General features: G+C 49.0%; 1 protein-coding gene across 12 annotated transcripts in view; it reads right to left on the minus strand.

The window, feature by feature from the left end:
- tjap1 (tight junction associated protein 1 (peripheral)) overlaps positions 1-23870 on the minus strand; it is a 79744-nt gene that overhangs the window by 4940 nt on the left and 50934 nt on the right. For 7 of the 12 annotated variants that reach the window (XM_023821457.2, XM_023821452.2, XM_023821455.2 and 4 more), the window contains exons 2-10: positions 14909-15032; positions 13531-13588; positions 10284-10460; positions 8469-8497; positions 6124-6285; positions 4317-4383; positions 2649-2678; positions 1734-1841; positions 1491-1574 (exon numbers count right to left, since the gene is read on the minus strand). In XM_023821457.2, the coding sequence (XP_023677225.2) occupies positions 1491-1574; positions 1734-1841; positions 2649-2678; positions 4317-4383; positions 6124-6285; positions 8469-8497; positions 10284-10427 (624 nt within the window). In that variant the 5' untranslated portion in view covers positions 10428-10460; positions 13531-13588; positions 14909-15032. Of the gene's footprint in view, positions 1-1490; positions 1575-1733; positions 1842-2648; positions 2679-3963; positions 4058-4316; positions 4384-6123; positions 6286-8468; positions 8498-10283; positions 10461-13530; positions 13589-14813; positions 15033-23870 lie in introns of those variants that run through there. The other 5 variants (XM_023821459.2, XM_023821461.2, XM_023821460.2 and 2 more) reach the window with 5 other exon arrangements.

Consider the following 23870-nt stretch of genomic DNA (forward strand, 5'->3'; position numbering starts at 1 on the left):
ATACTTCTTAACAGGGTCAGAAGGGGTCACCTGTTACCCAGGAAACGGGGTGGGGTGGTGGTGGCCAGGGGGGTATGGAGCAGAGAGAGCGAACAGCCATTAGCAGGGCGAGTTGGCGGTCACCTAGCCAGGCACTGGCTGATGGCCAGGTTACTCCCCGTTACCCATTTCGTAAGAGTTTGACACCAAAACTAGATCATGGTTATCAAAGGCCTGAGGCCCTGATTCAGCTCGGTGTCACAGGAGCAGAATGAATAAAGCAGCGCTGCATCGATCAGTGGAAACAGACGGAAATAAGGAAGCCAACAATCCCGACCAGTTGTCTCATGTACACGTCACAGGGAGGTGGCCGGTGTGAGCCTGCCGATACCCCCACCTCATCAAACCTCCCCCACCGCCGAGGAGAGAGTCAGCCCAGAACCACATCTGACATTACTAAGAATACGCAAGATACCGACCCGCCTCCCAACACTATGGGTCAGAACTGTCAGCTCCCTGCAAAGCTCACCTTGCTCTCCCTAATCAGACGGGCTATTTGGGTAGTGGCGCCGTGAAGATGCCTTCATGGCTCCGGCTCACAGGTGTCTGGCCCGCTGCTGACATATTTACACCAGCCTCTGGCGGAGATTGATGTGCCGCAGACACTCTGGCTCACACCAGAGCCAGCAGCTGTCAGGGCTGTGTGACAGGAGGGAAGGCCGCTCCCTCTCTCTGTGCTGCCCCTGGGTCACGCCAGCTTTTATCCTGTGTCCCATTGGTCAGTAGACTATTAGGCACGGGCTTGGGCTGTGCCCTCGTCAGTGGCCGCGGCGCCGTCTGAGAGCCTGCAGCCAGGACGGATCAGGATGCCAGATATTGCAGGGTGCCGGTGAATTATATATATAGGCGGTGCCCAGAGTGATGGCACTAATGGGCCACTGGGGCCCGGCAGGCAGAGATGAGTCAGTGCCAGCATTTATAAACAAATACATTTAAGCTTGGAGAAGCTTGGGGGAGCGCCAGTGTTCCCGCCACACAGGAAGCTGGGTCACACACCAACAGCCCAGCCCACAGCTCCTTCCTAAGGGTGGAAATAAACTCCCAGGGAGAGAACGAGCTCGGAATGCCCTGCACACTATTTAAACCGGAACCGCTGGGACACTGAGCTGGAACAGGCCACACTCAGCACCAGCACAGACCAGCACACACGACGACATGAGACTCGCTGACTGCCCCGTACAGCGGCAACCAGCCACCCCATATGACCACCTCATCCAGCCCCCGACGGTACTGCAAGAGGTTCTCACCCTCATTACCCAGCAAACTCCCTATCGGTCTCTGGCCTGCTCACTCCCCAGGAGTGTATGGGGGGGGGGGGGGGAGAATTACAGCTCTGTGGTTTTCTTTTTATGTTACCTGGCCCATCCATCCGATTGGACCCTGCATGTTTGCATGTTGGAGGAGCTCAGGGAAAGTGAGGGGAGGGTCGACAGAGATTGCAGGATACTCACATCTGCAAACTTGTGGTTCCTGAAGTGGGACTTGTTGCACTTCAGCAGCTGGACCGCCAAGTTACAGTCTTGCCGGTAGCGTTCCTGGAGGAGACAAGAACAAGGTCAGGGCCCCTGTGGAATCGGCGTTCCCAGCGGAGCAGCGTTAAGGACAGTCCGTCATGTGCAGAGAGGTACCACCAGGGTGGGGCCAGCCTAGTGAGAGGGGGGCTGGGCAGCAACCCATACGCAGGGGACACCTACATTCAACTCCTCTATCTTGTCAATAGTGTTCTTTGCATCCAGGAGTTTGTTGGTCAGCTCCACGATCTCCTGGTCCATCATTTTCTTGTCTTGCTCTACCTTGCGAAGCTGAGGGGGGGAGGACAGCTGTGAGATGAAAGTCAACCCACATGAGAAGCACTGGGAGGCCTAAGTGCTCTAAAGGGGGGGGGGGGGATCTCCCCCCACATTGATTAAGAAGCGCTGCTGACCTAGGCAGGCCAAGACGACAGAGACAAGCACTGTGGAGATAGCAGGTTGGGGGCGGGGGGGCAATACAAACAGATCGATGCGGTGGTGTGAGGTGATGGAGCAGCAGACCACACTCCAGCCCTAGGGTCACAGCGCACATCTGCCTCTGCTGGCGGTGAACACTCCCATGCAGGAAGTCAACTGGCCGTTTCGAAGGTGGGCCGAGGAGCCGCATGCAAGTGCCACGCTTACAGAGCGCCACTGGGGGGCATCTGTAATCCTGTCTGCCCCGTCAAACAGCGATGGAGGTTTAAGCACTGCCCTGGGATGTGACATCAAGCCACCGCCTGCTAACAGGAGAGGAGCCCCCCATAACCCCCCATTATAATAAAGTACATGGTGGGGGGGGGGACTGGGGGTGGTACTAACCACCAGGCCCACAGAGTGGCAGCAAGCCTCCTATGCACTACAACCAAGCCAGGCCTCGCAAAGGCACCCCCTTTAGCCAAATGTCGGGGCAGGTGAGGCCACAGGGTGGGGATCGGGAGCAGAGGCTGAGGCAGAAGCCTAGCGTGCCCCGATCCCGAAGCAGCTGCATTTCTAGGGCAAGAGATGGGCAGCACTGCAGCTCGACAGTGTCCAGAAAGAGCAGGACGGAAGGGAAGGGGAGGAAAAAGCAAGCAGAGAAAGAGGATGAAACCCAACTGCGTGGACCCAGGTCTGACTGATGGAGGCCTGATGGAAGGAACACGGCAGCATGGATGGATGGAGAGAGAGACAGAGAGAGAGAGAGATGGGGAGAAGTGTAACCTGACTCAGGGTTCATAAACAAGTGGGACGCAGAAGTGGCAGCAGCCGGCATGAACAACCCGTACACAGACATCGCCGTGGCTGCTCTGCTGGCTGCTCTGAGTCACAGCGACCTCCCCCTCCAGGTGGGAGTCTCACAGGTGACACCGCAGCCAGGGCTGGTATGGGGCTTCACAGAGGGAGGCGCAGCTAATATCACCCCAGATTGCAGCTCAGTCCTCTGGCCTGCTATTAGAGGGGCTACGTTCGGTGAGGAGGGGACCCAGGCACCCCCACGCATACATTTGTCAGGGAAACGGCTGGGCTATGAGGAACAGGACACTGTGGCATGATCGGAAGTTGGGGTGGGTGCCAATCCCTCTCGTACTCCCTCAGCCCTGATTCATGCCTGACTTGGAGTCAGTATTACAGGCTGAGCTTTCCCACCCTCGGAAGAGGAAGCTTGTCCTCATTCTACACGGTCCTCTACTAGATGCTACTCACACATCTCAGCATCATGGTGAGTTTATCAGGATCACACTAGGGTGGGCTTGCCCGGGACACCAATGTTAGAGGCCGTACGTAAGGAGGAGGGGCCCATATTACCGCACATGGGGTGAGATTGTGGGGTCTTGTGGTGAATGAACAGAAAAACTGATGGATCGAAGTGACCTACTGGCACCATAGGGGCAAATGGTGCTTTTCCACTGCCTTAAGAACATTGCTATGCTCAAGCCATACCATGAAGACATGGATATTTCTTGTAAATAACGCAAGCTGTACCCGAGCTGTACCCGTGTTGACATGGCCCTGCCTAATAGCTGACTAAACCAAGCTGGTTGCATCACCACCATCTGACTGATCGAAATGTATGGAGATAGTGGTGATCTGTGTTGATATGCATGGATTACCTGAAGGAGAAAAAGGTTTTTCTATATATTATTAAGTATTAGTGGTATTACACATTATGATGTATTGGTGCATTCCTGATACCTTGAAACTTGAAACATTTTCAACCTCCTGCTTAAAGTATTACAGAACGGAATGGATTGATAATGCAAATTTATACAAGCTAATGCTAATTCCGCTAGTGTTTGATGCACTAGTGTTTCTCACATGTGCTGGTAGAAAATAGCACATAGTACATCATGGTGTACACCGTGTGAACAGTGAATAAGTGTCTCTTTGGTTTTATGTCACTGTTGCTCTCCAAACCCGGCAATGCCTTTACCAAGTTGACCCTTCTGCTGCAGAAAATCGAAGCAGGCCGGAATGATGCCGTAAATAGTGTCTCTTCGTGGTATGGGTCAGGTACGTGAAGGTTCCTGTATGCCAGTGGAAAAGCACCATGAGCCAGTTTAAGAAGGCTACAGTCTGCATGACATTGCTGAATTCATTCGGTGAGGAGGAACCCCCCCACAAAGGAAAATAGTCACTCATGTATAAAACATAGCTCATTACATGTATTTAAATAAATACCGTACATGAATATTAATCATGTCTTTATAGCCCTCCCATGACATTAAGCTTGCACAGCACCCACAATTCCTGCGAGCTGATAACAGTTCAAAGGTCAAACGTTACCAGCGCATGCAGCTTCTCCTCCAGGTCCTGGTTGGTCCTCTGGGAAGCAGTGTAACTGTTCTGAAGTCTGGGAGGAGAAGGAGAAAAAAGAAGAAGAGGCTCAGGCTCCATCACCCACAGACACATATGGGGGAGGGGAGGGGGGGTCCAAATTCAGGGGCCCAGTTCTCCTCTGCTGCTCTTTTCAACTAGCCATCAATGTGCCGCGGTGGAATGAGATAGCTGATGGCCCACACGCATTCTCTACACACACACCCCTTGGTGCTGGACTCCACCTGTACTGATGAATTAGAATTATGTGATCAGTGGTCATTTGCTGACACACCACAGCACACAGAGCACAACAATGAAATGTGTCCTCTGTATTTTATCCATATGTGACATGGTGACATAGCAGGGGGCAGCTAATTCAGCGCCTGGGGAGCAGTGCTTGGAGGCGGTACCTTGCTCAGGGTACCTCAGTGGTGCCTTGCTGGTCGGGGATTCAAACCAGCAGTCTTGCAATTACAAGTGCGCTTCCCTAACCATTAAGCCACCATCCACACTGAAGCAGACATGGAAGATGCATCCTTCAGAATGTTGATGTGATGAAAGCGCCCCACTCAGGGCGTCCCGGGTTGCTAGATCGACGTTCCCGTTGATGCTCCCCCTTGCAGTGTGAAGGCAGGCACCCGCAGGCATGGGACATGAGGGGCCAGAGCGTAATTAGAGACGCCCACTGCATCCATATAAACGGCAAATGAAAGTGCCTGGGAGCTTCAGCTCAGACATCCTAATCTCTGCAGGGACCAAACAAGGCGAAGAGGAGACGACCTGTGGGAAATTACAGCCGAGCCACCAAACGTGCATTTGTGGGCGTGTCTGTTTTCCATTAAAAACAGCCATCGCTATTATAGTCACAGATGTGTAATTAGACAGAGCTAATCAGAGCTGACGTAACTATACAACACCGTTAATTATTAATCAATTGTAATCCAATTATGCTGCACAGGTTCCCACAAAACCGCAGCTGCAGCTAAAGGAGCTGTAGGGAGATGGGAGAGGGTCTTAACCTGACCATGTTTCATTTCCTGTCTGCTGTTATTCTTTGTAAATTTGAGTTTTCAGCTCAAACCAGCAATATTTTAATTGATTTCTCAGTATTGGTGACTAAGTAGTGCATCTTGGTTGTTAATCGCTGTTTTGCGCAGATCAGCACAGTAACATGGTTAAAGGCCTCCCCCCTAATGCGACACCCCCTCCGCTGTGACCCTCGAAGGGAGGTCGGAGCATGGACTGTTGGCTTGCAGAGACATGATGCTCCACTCAGGGCTCAAATCCAGAGCAAGTAGGGAGAGGCGGCCGGGCGCTGGGCCCATGTGGGTGACGGCTGCCTCCCAGTGCCAGCAAGTACCAGCAGACCGTGACTCTTTGATACGGAGGGGAGGCATCGGGAGCTGGCAACCTCACGGCTGGGAATGCCAGACGGCCGGGAAGCCCAGTGACACCCACCCACTGTGTGGCACAATGCTGATCAGGAAGGCGTTTGCTAACGGGAACAGGCAGAGGGGGCGTCACAAGCTGAACAAGGCTCAGAGGCTGGCTGTCACTCCACAGAGTCCTGCATGTGCATACACAAGTGCACACTCGCATGCACAGACATGTGCACACAGAGAGACCTTCCCCCAGCTATTCTGGCACCAGACAGCAGTAATCCACACACGTTACACCCAGTGTGTAACAAGCCTAAACACAGATCAGCAGTAATGGCTAATAAGAGCCCAGCCTCCGCACCAATTAAACGGCATGCTGTCCGCGGGCTCCTCACCGGCGAAACTTGTCCCGCATCTTGTCCAGGTCGTCCTTGGCGCGGCCCATCTCAGCCTGCATGTAGTGCCGACTGGCCTCGAACTCCGCCTCCATGGCCTCCATCTTGTGAGTGGTATGGCTGAGGCGCCTGCGTAGCTCTTCATTCTGCTGCTGCAGGGACCTGTCAGGGCACAGATTAGGGGTCAGGGGACAGGCCAACACGCAGCCCCCTGTAAACAGACTTGTGGGGCCGGAGGTGGGAGCTGCAGGTGGGCACACGCGCACAGACACAGACATGCCGCACAGACACAGACATGCCGCACAGCCCCCTGCTCCCACAAAGCCAGGTCGGCAATGCCCACTAGCCGGTCAATGCGGAATGTTTAATCAACACCAGGCTCCAGCACCTGACTCCCTAAAACCCCCTTGGCAAAGCCTGAGGTGAATGGCCATGAAGGATTCATGCTGCATCTTGAAGGGAGAAACTCCATTTCCCTGTGTAAAAAATACAAAAACACACCTGCTGAACCTTTCATTGTTTCAGCCCCTGCTCTACTTTCTTGCTCTACCTTTGGGGGGGGGGGGTGATGGAATCCCTGACCAGGCTAGACCCCAAGCGTGAAGTGCTGAAGAACGGAATAAGGGTCCATCACGCAGGCCCAGCCTGGGCTAAACCAGGACTGTGTTGCGACCTGCCAGATACGGATACTGCCATCCACAGGACTGTAGCCGGGGACAGAGGAGGGGAACCCAAACAACCCAGACGGTCTTAAAGGAAAGGAGCCGCCAAAGCCCCTTCTGCTTGAGGTGGGCTGGGACGGGCCACTTCAGCACACAGCCTCCCCTGGCGCCAAGCAGCCTGCGGCTGACAGGCACCCTTCTGGGCAGGCCTGCCATGATTCATTCACCCTCCCGAAGCAGTGAAGCCAAAGCGGCCGGCTCACAGGAGATGGAACAGACCAAGAATATCTCCCCTGCTTACATTGCATTGTGGTTTCCGCTGGGTTGGAATGTGTGTGTGTGTGTGTGTGTGGGGGGGGGGGGGGGGGAGTGATTGCTTAATGCTAAGCTACTCTGCCAGATACAGGCAGGGGGATTCAATATGGGAAAAAAGGAGAAGGATGAAACAGTTAAAGGAGGACAAGCCCCCAGCACAGTCACCAAAACAAGGTGGTGGGGGGAGAGCCATGAGGCTCAATCAAACACTCAGATTAACGAACTGAAAATGAAAATCCATATCTTATTATTTAAATTAAAGCGAAAATGACCTTACGTTCAGAAATCTCTTTTTGTATATGCTGTGTGTAAGGGGATTAGATAGGAACCAAAGGCTTAAGGGGTGTGACTGTAAGCCTTAGAGTCACAGCTACTTGGCCTCACTTTTAGGGTGGGGCATCGCTCTGGGGACGGAGCCTTGCTGTGGGGGAGGGTCCTCTGAAAAGCCAGCAAGAGCAAGGCTAAGAGTGATGGCTTTATGTGGTGGTGGGGGTTGAAATTCAAGGGTCTATTCCAGTGCGGGAGGCTGAGCAGTGCTGGATCATACCACAACGGTGTCATTGGGGGGGGAGGGGCACCCATTATGGCTTTGGTCTGGGTCCATACTGCTCACCCACAAGGGCTGAACCAACAACCCAGTGGGTTCCGAGAGAGCGCTAACCAGTCACAGTCGCCAGGGTGGACACTGCGTGTAGGCCAATTGATTCGGGGGGGGAGGGGGGCACTGGATCTGGGACAGCCCCTCATGTCAGATCTTCAAATCTGTAGATCTGGGCCAGCAGGAACAATTGGCGCGGTGGACGTGTGAAAACACATTTTGCACACAGGATCCGGCTCTCAGACAGGGAAATCAGGCAAAGAAAATGAAAATGGGCTGCAGGAGCAGAAAGCAGGAGGGGAAACCCCATAAGGAGGGAGGGTCAGGCTGAACAGCCCACAGAGAAAGCACAGGTGGGGGGCGTCTCGCCAGACAACTGCAAACAGACCAAACAGACAGACTGCAGCACACTTCAGCCACTCCACCAGCTGCCCAACATTTACCTAGCTACCTAATTATCAGCAATTTGACATCATCATCAATTATCATCTCCACCACCATCATAATTAGTTATCATTATGGTCTGCTGTGAGTCGCATTTGGGCTTGATCATGCAGCTGGTAATGTTAAGTCAGGTTAGATTAGGAGGTACCTCTGAGCCACATGTCCAGCCTTTTAACCCCCACCCCCACCACCCCCCCGGAGGCATGGCAATACTCCACTGTGGCTAATCAGACAGTCATTAGTGTGGGAATCCACTCCATTCCACAGAAACGTTTTACATGCATGTTCATGACTCCCAAACACAAGCAGAAAAAAGCTGAACTTACTTGATCCGGTCGCCATCCGACGGGGAGCCCTGCAATACATGCATGAGGCGCATTAGTGCAGCAGGACGCTTAGGATACTCAGTACATGCTGAACATGCAGTCAGATCCCTGCTTGGTGTCTGTCCACTGGAGGACAGCAAAGGCCATCAGGAGCAATCTTAACAGTAAATGCCTGAATCATCAAGACGGCCGAAAAGCACACAGTGTGAGGCCAGGACAGCCACTATGGAGCGTCTGCAATACTGCTAATATATGCAAGTGAAAATGAGTGAGCCACTAAGAGATGGTTTACGGTGGCAAAGGCTTGGGCTCCTCGGGCCGTCAAGGTGTCCTGTTCCACCTTGCGCTCCAGTTACCAAGGTGCCTTGGCCTCCACTCAGGCACAACAGCCGTGCAAGTCTGACAGCAGCCAGATTATCGCAGCACATGCATATTTCACGGGGCCAGCAGTGAAACCCCTGGGCACTTATCTCACTGACTGTTCATCACAGTGCATAAACCGTCTCACAGACGGGAGGATACCCGGATGAATCTAGATTTAAAAGTGACACTAAAAAAATGCTGACATATTACGATGAGTTTGTGTTGAATTACTCTGCACTGAATTTCAATGACTGCGCTCAACATCAAGATTGGCGTAGCTAAGCAACGACCAGCTTGAACGCAGTGCTACGACACCCAAACCTGCCGCAAGACAGCCAGCTGGGGGAGGTGTTGGATTGAACGGGGCCTGGTGTTGCTAACATGCGGCCCCAGCTTTTGTGACAGCTGCACTGAACATTTTTGAGGTCACCCTTGTCCCCGATATCTTTCCAAACAGTGCTGGCATCCAGCTGGCGGTGTGGCCGCAAGGTCGCCCCTTGTGATCCAACATCTCCATCAGTGTCGCTGCTGGCCTGGGGGTCACCCCCTCCCATAATCCCATAGGCTGCCACCTCCCCTCTGGGATAAACAGCCCCCTGGTGACCATCTGCTTGGTGCAAATCGGGCTCCGGCTGCCCATCTTGGCCATCCTGATGGAAAGGAGATTCTGGGCTGGCTGTCTGCTGGACTGCCAGTCTGCTCCAGGTCACTATTGCTCGCTGCTAGCTAGGCGCCCCCTGGCCGGGGCTGACTGGGCCTCCTGCCCAGCATCTGTGACACCCTTAGCATCTGGAGGCTTGCTGAACTCAGAACCTGGCATGTGACCTAATCCAGAAACTGGAAGAACTTCTCTTCCAGGAGCTGCAGCATCCAGTCCAGGTAAAGATGTCATGGAAATGTATTGTGCTGAATGGACCTTAGCCCAATCTGTGAGCTGTGTTTCCTGCTCCAGGTCAGGGGACACCATCAGATTCTCCATATTGGGCAGCCTCGCAAGGCCAAGTGTGTCAGCAAACCTGGACTTGCGAAGGTTCTCCGCCTGAGTGTTCAGTCTGCTGGTTGGCTGCGTCAGGATCCCTCTGGGTGGTATCTGCAAGGCACCAGGGACCAGGACCTCATCCTTCTCTTTAAAGACCAGCGACCGCTCCAGGAAGGACTGGGGCAACATCCCAGGAATGCCCTGACTCGAGCCATTTATCACCGGACAGGACAAGCTGGTCTTCGCTGTGACCGATAAACGGCTCTGGGCTGCGCCACAGCAAATCTGCTCTCGCCAAAGACCCGCAGTGGGGGGAATATCACCAGATCCAGGTTCTGCTGATTGGAGGCATGTGGCTCATTTTCTGACTCCAGGGACCAGGAGCATGAAAAGATGTCAAAGTCGGCTTGGGTACCGAGGTGCTTGTTGTAAAGGTCCCTGAACAGAGGGGCACGGATCATAAGGGGAGTTACCTGGCAGGACTCTGGTGGGGTGGTGGCGGGGCCAGGCAGGGTGCCACTCAGGTCCTCACAAAAGGCGGGCGTGCTGTGGCGGACCTCACGGTGCTGTGGGGGGGCCTTGCGGTACGGCTTCCTAGCTGGGGCAGCACTTGTCATCCTGGCACGTCCGTCCTCAGGTTGTTATTCCTGCTGGGAGAACACAGGGAAAATTGGTGGCTGGGAGCGATGCCACTCCCTGAATGCCGCTCCTGGGAGCGCACGGCCAAAAGACGGGGTTCACTGAACAGGGCAGTGACTGGAATGGGGGGGGGGGGGGTGATTGACAGTGCAGCAAAGCAGATGGCCCGCAGCTTCAAATAATCGTCACACACACATTGACTCCTATGACACCACGTGAAGGGCTTTTAGGGACCCTATATCACCCAGTACATGGGGGTACGTGAGAGAGAGAGAGGGAGAGGGGGAAATGCAGAGAAGCGAGAGATGCAGGGCGTGCGTCAGAACATCTGACATCAGATATCTTCCCCCTCCAATCATCAGACAGAAAGTGCTGCCGTTTTCAAGATGACCCAAACAGAAAGGGAAGGATCCTTGTGAGTGATGAATAAAGACCTTGTTGGGTAGGCTCTTTGGGGAGGTGCCTGCTTCCTCATGTTGCCTGTCCTATGGGAAGTTTACAGCCCCACCTCCCAAAATGTGACTCTGGAAGGGTTATATGGTGCCTAGTTTGATGTCAGGCCTCATCACCGCCCCCATTCCCTGAACCTGTGCTGTAGATGACTATTCAGCTCCAGCCAAACAGACACGTTGAACCCGACACTGCCCCGGGCCAGAGGCTCTATCTGGAAGCATGCACTTCGGGTTCAGCCTGCGCCTTGCAGCAGAGTCGCACGACGCCTGGAGCGCGCCAGGTTCACAGCGGCTAACATGAAACGCCCATGTGGGTGTGCAGTGCCTCTGATGAGTTACTCTCTCCTGCCTGAGGAAAGCACTATGGCACGTGTGTCTCACACAACCTTAACACTCCCCCGACTGACCAATCTGGATTTCGATTACTGGCTTCTCAGCCCCTGGAGGGCCCAATGCTGCGCTTCACATGACCAAACCACATACAGATAACACAGATTAAGGGGCATGTGACAAGGCTGCCTCAAGCCAGCCCACAGAGGACCAGAGTGGCAGGTGGCCACTGACAGTGCCTGTGTGAAACGAGACATCACCAACCAACTCACAGGCCACCCAAAACCTCCACATTAATTCTCCCAGGGTACCTGGACACGGACAACAGCAAGCTGTCTGTCACGTTATGGAGACACACAAGACAAAGGTTTCCATAAAACAGAGAAACACACAGTAGTAAAGGCTTCCACCAGCCAGAGGAGAGAAAACAAGTCTCCTGATAAGGCAATAGCACATCAGTGAGCAATAGTTTAAACTGAAAAAGTTGAGTGAGCATTCAAATCCATTAGTTCATTCATAATAAACAGACACACACAGAGGCCCAGATGCACATATGTAGACACTTACACACACCCGTTAGCGTACCTTCCATTCATTTCTAGGGGGAAAACCCTAATCCCAGTCACGACACCCGTAACCCTGCTCTACCCTTCATAAGTAACTAAACAAAATATAAGACATTTGGCATTTTTACTTTTTTGATTGCATTCACAGGTTTTTATAAAATTGAAGCTATCCAAATGGGACCTGAACACCTCCTCTGTGGACTGTTCCCCCTTTAATGGGGCCAAAGCTTGCTGACATGAGCGTGAAAGCAGGACTGCATCTCGGATTATCACACTAGCAGAGTATGTGAACACATGGTGAGTCTCTGCACATATTCGCCAAAGGTGCAGAGAGGCCCCCAGTTCACCTGAGGCGGGGTCCAGCCCCCCCACCTACCCCCCAATGCTATCCCTGCGTGTCCATCCGGCCGTCTGTCCGGCACAGACCCTGCCACTGAGAGCCGTCTGGATGGGGACGGCCGCGAGCTTGCTCAGCAAGACTGAATCTCAGGCTGACTCGTGCTGGGGGTAAAGAGTTTCACCAAAAAAGGAGCCCAGTCAAGCATGCAGGGGACAGAACCTGCTGACTCCCGCTTAAGCAGAGCACCTCCACAAGAGGGACCCATGTAGCAGCAGCTCTAACAGATTTTCAGGAGAATGACTGACGGATAAAGGCGCCTTCAAAGCAACCATGAGACTCATCAGTCCAGCTTAACATGACGTTGTCACAGCACAGCACAGTTGTCAGGCTTTAATGCCAGGGCTGTCGCACAGCTGAAAAGGGGTGCTGTGTTTCCTTGACCTGCACAGTGTTTCTGCGGGATCCTATCAACTCAGCTACACTGGAATGACTCAGCAGGTTCAGAAAACTGAGCCCCAGGACTGAGAAAGAGACAGAGCAGCTGGTCAAACAGTGTGTGTATCTGGAGAAGAGCAGCTTGCGGCCAACAGCCCGGGGGGCCACAACCAATATAATAAAGATGGGGAGGGGACTGAACTACCGGTGCTAGTGCAGCGGATTGTACAGAGTGCCATTCAGGGTGAGAAGTTTACTATCTGAACTTGGTTTTCTCCAAAAATGACAACACTTGCATCACCAGGGGGAAAAAAAATCAGGAGACAAATGTATCTAATACCTCACAAGTCAAATAATATATGTGGGGAAAAAAAACATGTGCAAGCACAAGACACAGTGCATTTCACATGGAGAGCTAAGAGGCCAGCCTTCAAACGCTCAGCATAAAGGGCTGCATTCACATAAAAAAATGAGTGAAAAGGCTGCTTCCCGTTCCAAGGACTGGCACGTGACCGGGGACGGCCGCCTGTCTGCACATTCCAGGTGACAGAAGGGAGCAGAGTGCTCTGCCAGGAGTGGCCTGCTGAATCTGGCCAAGCCAGCTAATCGTTTGCTTACATTTGGAGCGGGGGTTTGGGGGGGCGGAGCTGGGGGACTGTATTAGATTAGATCGAAGTACAATCCTTCACAAAATAAACAACAGGAAAAGGTTTCCCTCTTTGAATTGATGAAATCAGGGGATATCAAAGACAAGGTAAAATACTTTAAATAAATGCCCCCCCAACCCATTTCTGCTTTAACACGATCACAATGTGCAACATCTTATCAGCCAGGTGGATGATCTACTTATACCTGGGCTTTGACCCCTGTGGCACAGTCACCTGCTGGCTGTTCCTGATACACCCGCTCTGGTAACCAGCTGGACAAAACCAAGCAACAGCTCATGCACCATGGGTACCTGAAAAGGCTCAGAAGATCCAGCAGCTGTCTTCACCCACAATGTTCCAGCAGGCGTCCTGCAAGGCAAAAAGAACAAGGGCGGCGTGAAAGATGGGTGTGTCACCCCGGGCGTCATGCAATGGCAGGGGTGTGAGCACACAAACAGGCAGACACACACAGACACAGAAAGACATCCTAACACAGCAAGACAAGCTCACAAGATCTCCCTCCATGCTGGGGCCTCGGGCCACTTCCTTTTAGATGCCTCCTGTCTTTTTTGTTCCTCCGCTCAAGATAAACATCCCATCCGGCCAGATAAGACTGAATAATAGGCCACTTATACACCCACGGTGTGAGTGTGTGTGTATTTTGTATTTAATACCTTGTGGGGACATTTTTTAAATTTTAATAAATCAGTGAATGCAAAAAAAACTAAAATAGCCAAAAGTCTTGTGTTTTATTTGGTTACTTATGATTCAGGTTAGAACTGGGTAAGGGTTAAGGTTGTCATAGTTGGGATTAGGGTTATGCCCAAAGAAATTAATGGAGAGTCCCTACAAAGATAAGAATACCTGGAATGTTCATGTGTGTATGTGCGCCGGTGTGTGTGTACGAGGAGGAGCTAGCTTGGGCCTGTCAGAGGACACACTCGCTCTGGGTCTCCCCTTCATAAGCCTCGAGGCCGCTGAGCTCTCGATGCATCCTTGTGGATGGGCGTGGCCATGTGGCCTGCAGACAAGAGGGACTGTTAGCAGGTAGGGCCTCAGAGTCAACATGCCCCATGGGCTGGGGCACGCCCACCCACACCAAGGGGATCATGTGCGTTTTCTTTTAAACAGCTGAGATGCTACAGAGCAAGGGAATGGCACAGCGGTAAGGTGGGGGAACTTTATCTGTGATATGGATACACTGGGGCTGTAAGAGGGTTCGGGACAGGAACCCATCATGATGGCGCTGTCTGTGTATACATATTCAAAAGCATCAGCAACCTTTTCTAGGTTCTGGGCCCTAAGCAGTAACAACACAAAGAACACAAAGGCCCACTGCGGGTCCCGTGCCAGAACCACCTTGGCTGCCTGCTAATGATGTGGTGCAGGCCCCCAATATCACTGCACAGCCAGACGAGCAATCATGCTCGTCGTCGTTTGAGGGAGGGAGAAGCAGGGCCCATGCCACCTGCCATCATGTGACCCAGTCGTGCGAAGTAGACAGCAATAGTGGGCTATCAAGTCACAGAAGATTTAGGGATGTCAGCGAACCAGCACACACACGCATGCACACACACAGACAGAGACACAGCACCTGGAAAGATACTTCATCATATATCACAGTAGTATATCTACGGTGGGCAGACAGGAGGCCTGAGGAGGGGTGGTGTGGGGAGGGGTGGAGCACACCTCAGGCATGCATGTCACGTGGTCCTGAAGCACGAGGTCCAGCGTGTCTCCCGGAAGGGAATTCAATCAGGCCTTGCTCTTGCACCCCTGTTGCCAGCAGACATGTGACCTCACAGCTGCAGAGCTGTGGAAAACACGCAGGTGGACAAAAAAATAAATAAATAAAAAATGAGTGACCTGCATGGACACAGACACACAATCAACAGATTGTAAACTTTCCAATTAGCGTCTCTGAAGAGATCATAGGGAACGGAGATTAAAAGCCATTCATGCAGCAAGCAGCAAGTGGACGGAGGAGCCTGCACACACACCAAACCCTGGTGCCCACTGGTGCTGGACTTTCATTTCACTGAAGATACATCAAAGCAGGCAAGGAGAGAAAAAGTACAAAGGAGTTACCCATAATGCAAGTGGCAGACCATTCAGTCCCTGGCCACCCTCCCCTCTAACAGACTGAGCCCCCTGAGCTCGATTGCTGTGGGCCCGACCCCTCCTGACTCCTATGTGTCGACCTGGTTCAGCTCCCTACAGACTGCTGCTCACCCGAGGGCCCTGCAGCAGGAAAGCATAGCACTGAGGACAAATAAGCCAATGGTAATGAGGGCAAAGCGCAGCAATAGCATGATACAAGACACAGGACAACGTACCCAAGGGGTCCCAACTGTGGCTTTCAAAATCAGCCGCTTTCCTGGCTCAGTTAGGCAACCCCCACTTCACCACCCCCAACCCCCAAACCAACACAAATGCGATTAAGTTCAAATCTGTGCCAAGAGACACCCCACAGCCACGTCCCACCCAGGGAACAGAAACATCTCACAAAGACCAGGGAGGAGGCTCTGGGACCTCCAGGAACATGCACCTATTCTCCTCTCCATAATCCTTCCTTACATCACTGCACTCAGAGCCTTGATGCAACATCTGCAAAATACTCAAGGTTGAGTTTTGCTGTCGATGCAGCAGATTCTTAGAGGCCAGGCCTGCCCATCCCGCTGCTGTCTTCTGTGATGCGGCCCCAATCCGCCTTCTCCGCTCCTCCCATCCGTACAGGTTGTTTGCCACCGGGATCAAAGCCAAGAGAGGATCTAAGAGCTAGCGGGACACATACAGACACTGGGGCCGTAGTCCAGGCTAGACAGCATCACTGCAAAGAGCGACTGAAAAACATATCTTCTGTATGTCTTCATGCACAAATGCGAAATTCGTACACCATTCTGTTCAGCATAACGCTAATTTTATGTACAACTAGGGTCAAATACGATTTCCCTTAGCAAATGCAACGGACTGCATTCCACAAATCCCAATTTCTAGCATGCAAATGACAAATTTGGCCTGCACCTTTATGCAGTAATAATAATAATAATTAGAAGACAAAGAAGAAGATTTAATCTTTTCATTTTTATATGAGGGGAAAAAACCTGTCGAATCAAGCAGAGCCAGACGAAGTGAGGAAAATCCTGCCAGTCAGTCATAGGGAGGTATTAAATGTCAGGTCAGCTGACCTGCAGGGAAGCAGTAGATATAGGACTGGTCTTGTCTTGTATAAGTGGATCACAGCACATTATTTTCTTAATAGACTTATACATTAACTCAGAAGCAGAGAAGCCATGCACGTCAGATCTGGAAGTGAATCCAATTCCTGACAGTCCACTCCGGTTTATCAGCGTGCCTGTATTCTGCATGAGAAATTAATGCGACCAAGACCACTTGTAGTATGTGTGGGTGGTTATCAACACTTGTGTGAGAATGTTCTATCATACATACAAATACAAAGTATGTCTGAAAATTAACATTTCACACAGAGGTTTGGCACACTATTTATCATTTTTCAGGGTACCTTTAAGAGTAGCTAGCCAATTACTTGGGTAGCTGGGGGGGTTGCTTAAAGAACACCAAGAAAACATGCAGAAAATCCCTGCAGTTGAGTCTGACCTCACTGTTACAGGCCAGTCCACTAGGCGTAAGGGTGAACTCACACTAGGGGCGCTTTTCCACTGCACCAGGTACCGTACTTTTGGTACTCCGCGAAAATACCAAAAATACAGTACTTCAAGGTGTTGGTTTTCCACTGGTATAAAAACTGGTACCGGTGCCAAATGACATCACAACGTGAGGCAGGGTATTTTGTATTGAATTCGAAAAATTGCTGTAGTATGTTATAGGGCTGGGCAAGGTGCGATATTAACACCAACATCGTATGTTATGCGGACACTATTCTTATTATGTTATTATATTATCATTAATATGCAATTCTGTACGGGCATTACAGCGCAGAGAGTTTGTTTGGCTAAAACATTTATACTTCGTCATAGGGAAAAAAACGTAGCTATCATTACAATTTTAATTATTCCTTTTATAGATTATCTAATATGTTTCAAAATCAGTTTAAAGTTTACCTTGACTGCTTTTGCATAAGCGATGCATGCATTCTTCAAGACAACCATAATAATTTTCATCCTTGCTGTTTAGATCACTCCTAGACAGGTTTGTGAGAAATTTATGAACTCCTTTTTGCTTTAAAAATACCCCCAATATTTTTTACAACAAAATCAATATACATACTGTCCTTAGTATATTAAATAAAATACTTTTTTAGTTTCTTATCATTCCATCCTGATTTATTTATATCTGTTCTTTTTAATTAATATATTTTTTTTACTTCATTTTCTGATGTAAGATTTTAAGATTGTGGCTGTATTGTGTTTCAGTGAAAACATTTCAAGTCCCACCCCAAAGTACTGAAGTACCAAAGAAGTACCCCAGGTACTTTTGGTACTGGAACTCGAACGAAAGTCAATGGAAAAGGGTAAGTACCAAAAGTACAGTAACAAAAGTACAGTACTTGGTGTGGTGGAAAACTGCCTTAGGTGATCAGTACTGTGTGATAGCTATTTTCTTCCTATGTTTTGTCAAACACAAAAAGCTGCATAAGGATGATGAAAGCATGCTTGGGCCCAGAACTTTAAGCGCAATGCAAGTACAGGCCAGTATGAGGCACAGTACGAGACAACTTGATCAAGTCTGAGTATGCCCTAACAGAGGGGAGCACAGGCCTCAATCCCCCAGTGCTAATTTCTACCAGGCTGGTTTGATCCATCTGCCTGGGTAAGCAGGAACTGCGGCCATAGATGAATAAGCAACCCCCCCCCCCCCACCACCAGGAGAGACAAACCCAAGTTACAGAGCTTTGGTTTCAGTCTTTGAGAGGCGACTGAACAAAGCTGAGCATAAACCGAGTAAACCGAGCACTAATTCCCAAGGAAGCAATTAGGCAGAGCAAGACACATGTTTAATCAGCATATCCCACTTCAAGGTGCAATGAAACCTTGAAGCCAAACAGTTAGGGTATTTTTTTAATCCAGTATTAGGGGGACTTCCTCCCCACGTCCATCTTGACCAGGTCTTATAGGGCAGAGTACACAGACAGTTCAGCTAACCAATAAGAAGAGTGTGACATCACCACTAGCTATGGGCCCAATCCAAGTCAAGTCCATCGAGTGCATCCTGAAACCTCAGACTGAGCAGTCTTATTCCACTAAACACTGGCTTTCATCTGCTTCAACCTTCAAGCCTGTGAGCACAGGAAATGACATCGCAGCCAATGAAAGGGAGTCCATCAGACAGCCTCCTCTCGTCATTCCGGGCTGAGTGGGGAGCCGAGTGAAGCGATGGCTGGTCAATTTCCAGATCGAATTACCCACAGTGCCAGACTGCTATTACCACCATATGACTGAGCGCTGCCATAAAAGCCATGCACTCCATTTAAAGACGAGCCACTTCACAGACTCTTTAGGGGCCCTGGTGCAGCACCAGCCCCGTCACTAACTCTCTGGCACTGTTAATCTGTCAAGTTTTGTAAGTTGTCCATCGGTATGGAAATCGGGGGGGGAGATGGCTGGGTGTGGGTGTAAAGGTGTAGGCTGAGCAGGGTTTGGAAACAAATGCGGGACTCAGGGAGGAAACAGGTTTAGGGCCCTGAGCTGCCAATCAGTACGTTTACATACATACTAAGAAAATCAAATTATTGAGTTAGTCTGACTAAAACTGCACTTTTAAAGTATGACGGTCCGACTGAAATCACACCAAGTCGAATTTCTCAAAGTCGAACTAAGACACCCAGATAATGCGATTGGGAGCCGATTTACTCTTGCATGTATATGTTCAATCAGATTCAAACTGGCCTAGGTGCTCTGCTCATGCTCCACAGTATCCCTTTGGTAGTAACAGAAGAAGCTGGTACTCAGAAGTAGTTTGGAGCATAGCAGAGAACATACAGCATGTATGAAATGTACAACACTGCAAAGCTGTCCAGTTAATCGCTCAACTAAAGGGGGCTTTTCCACCGCACCAGATTCCGTGCTTTTAGTACTTCAAGTAGGTACCAAGGTGCTTCAAGGTGTTGGTTTTCCCCTGTTGTAAAAACCTGTACTGGTGCAGAATGACATCACAACATGAGGCGACATGTGATATTAGGGGTGGGCGATATACCGGTAGACTCGACTAACCGGTAGAAATTTGTCAACCGATAGAGATTTTGGTCTATCGTCTTAATCGCGATTGAGATCACGTGACGTTGCACGTTGGGTAACCACGCAATACACATTCACTTCGACAATGGAAGAAGACGGTGCAGCGGTGAGTTTGCTTACATGTGACGAAACCAACAAGGAGGAGATTGTAAAGAAAAAAGGTGCATCGTCTGTGGTGTGGAACAGAGCATGTGAGCTGAGCGGAGCGTGAGCGAGGAGCGGAGCGGGCGGAATTTGGTCAGAGCGCGGAGCGGGTTTTCTAATTAAGACTGGAGCAGTCGCTTTGTCTCGCTCCAATTTCGCTCTGATACCGCTTACACTACAATTCTGAGGCGTGCCCAAATCTACGCAGAATTCATCTGTACAATTATCAAGACTGTTACACAAATTGGCCGAGATGGAATTCGCAAAGTATTTCACAAAGGAAACTGATAAATCATACAAGTGTACTATTCTTATCAAACATATAGATGACAAGAATGTACAGCAAGAACAACAATGTGGTGAAACTGTTTCAGTGAGTAAAGATTCACTTTGGAATCACTTTTCTCAGAAACATGAGTGTGCTACGCGAACAAGCGGAAGCCAGAGCAAAACGCGTGCAAGTTTTATATGGTTGTAACTTGTAGCATATCAAGTCTATAAAGTATAAAAGCCTATAAAATAAATATTGGTAATCAAATAAATTCGTTTTGTCATTCAAAGTAGGTCTAATAAGATTTTTTTTTTATTTCACGTAACGTAAAATTTTATTTTAGAGACGTGCTGCATCAACAGAAAAAAATTGAGGAATTTAAAACGTGTCTGTATATTCTTTAGGCTATTAAACCCACTGATTCCTTTATTTTTAAGCCTATTTTTGTGTGGAATGCCATTTCCAAACCTGTCCGTTGTTGCCGATAGGTTGCTTAAAAATAAATATTTTCTGTTCTGACTGGCAATGTTGCCGTTGCTCATATTTCTTTATGACATAAGGCTTCGGATTAAGGTGACATTTGTTAGGCATGCAGATTATTTGTCCCTCTTTTAAATTGGAGCGAGCGTGGAGCGATTTGACTGGAGCGGGAGGACATTTTAGTGGAGCGAGGAACGGTGTTGAGCGGAGCGGCGTAGTGCGAATTACAGCGGAGGAGCGGGCGGAGCCAACAGCCTCGTGAGCGAGGTGCGGAAATTCTCACCGCTCCGCTACGCTCACATGCTCTGGTGTGGAATTGGTTTCAGTATAGGAAAAGTGAATACGAATGAGACGAACGTGATTTGCAAGGTATGCAAGAGCACTGTTTTAGCAAGCGGTGAAAACACATCAAACCTTTTCTATCATCTCAAATCCAAGCATCCAAACGAATATGTCAAAAAATGCAGTACAATACATTGCAATAAACAGTATGGTTGTTTTTTTTTTACTTAAAGTAATGCTGCAATTTTAAATAAAATTACATTATATAAAACAGTTTCTTTGTGTTTGAATTTTTATTTATGCATTTCCAGATACAAATTGCTATATTGTGATATATATCGTTATCGAGGTAGAAAATTGCTTCTACCGTGATAGAAGATTTTGGTTATATCACCCACCCCTATGTGATATTAATACCAACATCATGTTATGCACATCCAATTCTTACATAGTCAGCTAGATTAAGATCAGACTCTTTCAATACCGTGCTGTCATAGTATATTATACAAAATTTTATTTCTTGTTATGCTATCCTGATCTTGTTGCATTTCTTCTTCCAAACAGATCGCAATTAAAGCTTGTGTAACTTCATTTGTCCACACACCCATTATTATTTTATATTTTTATGTCTGAGACTCAACAGGTCAACCGGAAAAAGCCCAATACTAACAAGCTGAACTGAGCGATATTGCCACCTATTGTAGCGGAGTCAAACATACTTTGGCCAATAAATCAATTCCCCTCCCGTGAATTTATACTGGGACAAGGACAGTAGTCCGATCAAATTGCATAGTCGAGCTATAACTGTAGCTCGAATTAGCTGTATGGTGTGTAAACATACTGACTGAAATACGTTCATTAAATCAGCAGCATTCTCTCCATCTCCACTCTCTCCAGCAACACCTCTCTCCCTCTTCATTTGAGGCCAACAACCCTGCCATGGCCACTTAGGGTGCTTTTCCACCACATTAAGTACCGTACTTCTGGTACCGTTATTTTGGTTTTCCATTGACTTTCGGTTGATTACCAGTACCAAAAATTCCAGTACCAAAAGTACTTCTTTGGGGTACTTCTTTGGTATTTCAGGATATGACTTGAAATGCTTTCTTTGTCAATATAGCTTTGTCTTTAATATAGCTGACTAGCGATGTAAGAACTGCATGTGCATAACATGCAGTGTTGGTATTACCAAGCCAAATAATATACAAGACATTCTTTGAATTCAGTACAAAATACCAGGTACAACACCTTGAAGAACCATACTTTAAGTACTTTCTCGAAGTACCAAAAGCACGGTACCTGGTGAGGTGGAAAACCGCCCATAGGATGTACTCACACTAGCCAATCCGTACCATGCCCAAGCACATTTCACTTCGCAAGTCCAGTTCGCTTGATTAGTGTGCTTTCTCCTTACCATGTCTGGGCATGGTATGCTTAAGCATGCCCTAGCCCGCTTAGAGAGATGGGCCAGAGCATGATCAGTTGGACTCGGGCATGGTACAGAAGTGGTGCAACCGCTAACCTTGCCCAGGTACAGAACACAGACATAACGTCAATGATGCGAATGACACATACGTGACCAAACTCATCAACTTTACCTTCCACTGTAAAATAGAAAAAAAAATTGCAAACGGATAATAGAAGCGCCCATAAACGTTACAGCAGTTTCTTCTGCTCAATAAACATAAAATTCCCATGCACTGCATTATGCTTGATTATGTAATTGCTCAAAACACAGCATAGCATAATAAGCTGTAGGTACAGATGCTAGTTTGATGTTAACGTAGCCTGTTTGCTGTATTATAAGATCTTGCTATAAGATCCCTTACATAAATCACTGACTTGTAGCTGACATTTTTATATTCTATATATGATGCATGCAATTCTGACATAGGGTATAACTGAGTTTCTACAGTGGTTCAAACATATTAGGCGCTTTCAAACTGCCGGAGCTTTTTTCTGGAACAAGAACCTTTTTCCGGAACCAGGGACTTTTGTCATGTTCACACTCTGCCCAACTGTAGTTCCTCAGAAGTAGTCAACCAACCACAGCAACTTACTGCTGATACTTCCGGGCCAGAAGTGGTCCAAGGTTGACAGCATGTTTATAATCATTTATTTATACATTTAAATAGGAATTGAGCAAGACGCTATACGTACTCCACACTAGGTACTTTTCAACTTTATGTGTGAAATTATGTGTGAAGTCTAACCTACGAACTTTTTGCATTTCTCAAGCTTATTTAGCATAAAGGTCCCAGTTCTTGTTGTATTGTATAAAAGCGACCCAGAAGTGACCAGGAGCTACAAAAGAATCAGGTTGAGAAAGTGCAGGGACTTCAGTGTGAAAGCACTTAACAATGTCTGTAATAATGTAATTAGTACTGACACTGAAGAAATGTAATACTGAACAGCTTTCAAAAATGTGGTACCACTGTACCTTTTCAGGACCTGTGTCCCAAGCAACACTAGTCTGCACAAACACTCATATTTGGTGCAGCATGAATAAATAAAAATTTGATGCGTTGCATACTTGATAAGTGTGTGTGAGTGTTATCATGCCCAAAATGACTCAAAATAAGCCACAAAATAAGGATATTAATCATGAATTCCATTATGCAATAGCGCTTCCCCTCCAAAGTTTTCTTCAACACAAAAATGTCGCACGGTGATGACAAAAGCGTGCTTGGACCAAGTGCAATGTGAGCGCAGACCAGCGGGGGGAGTGGGGAGGGGGGGACAATCGTGCTTGGGCATCGTACAGAACAACCAGGCAAAGTGTGAGTCCTTAGAGGCAAGCAGCATCTGAGTGAGGAGGACCATGAGAAAGACTGTTTGAATGTGGCCACTTTCTCTAAGGCTGCTTTGTTCTGTGCCTTGTTTCAGATGCAGGTCAGATACACACATTCCTGAAAGGGGTTCACCTTGAGCTTTCACCTGCTGCATGCTCTCTGAGACACATACACGCAGCATAAAAGCATGAACGAAACCTTGAGAGAGGCACACAGAGTATCCTATGGCTTTACAAAAAGGCGGTACATTCCCACAACCATATTTGCACAAGCGAGGCACTCAAGACATACTATCCCAATTTCAACATATGCACAGATACTGAGGAATAGACTAAATCTTTTTTGAAGAACACAGATCCATGGCACTTGTCCACTGTACTTATGTGAGGTTTCAGCACAATTTCATGAATGGTCTCCAATCCACAGAGTATCAGGACTCCAGAGGCTACATCAGATAAGACCCTCTC

This window comes from Paramormyrops kingsleyae, chromosome 3 (assembly GCF_048594095.1).
Source record: "Paramormyrops kingsleyae isolate MSU_618 chromosome 3, PKINGS_0.4, whole genome shotgun sequence".
NCBI classification, from domain to species: domain Eukaryota; kingdom Metazoa; phylum Chordata; class Actinopteri; order Osteoglossiformes; family Mormyridae; genus Paramormyrops; species Paramormyrops kingsleyae.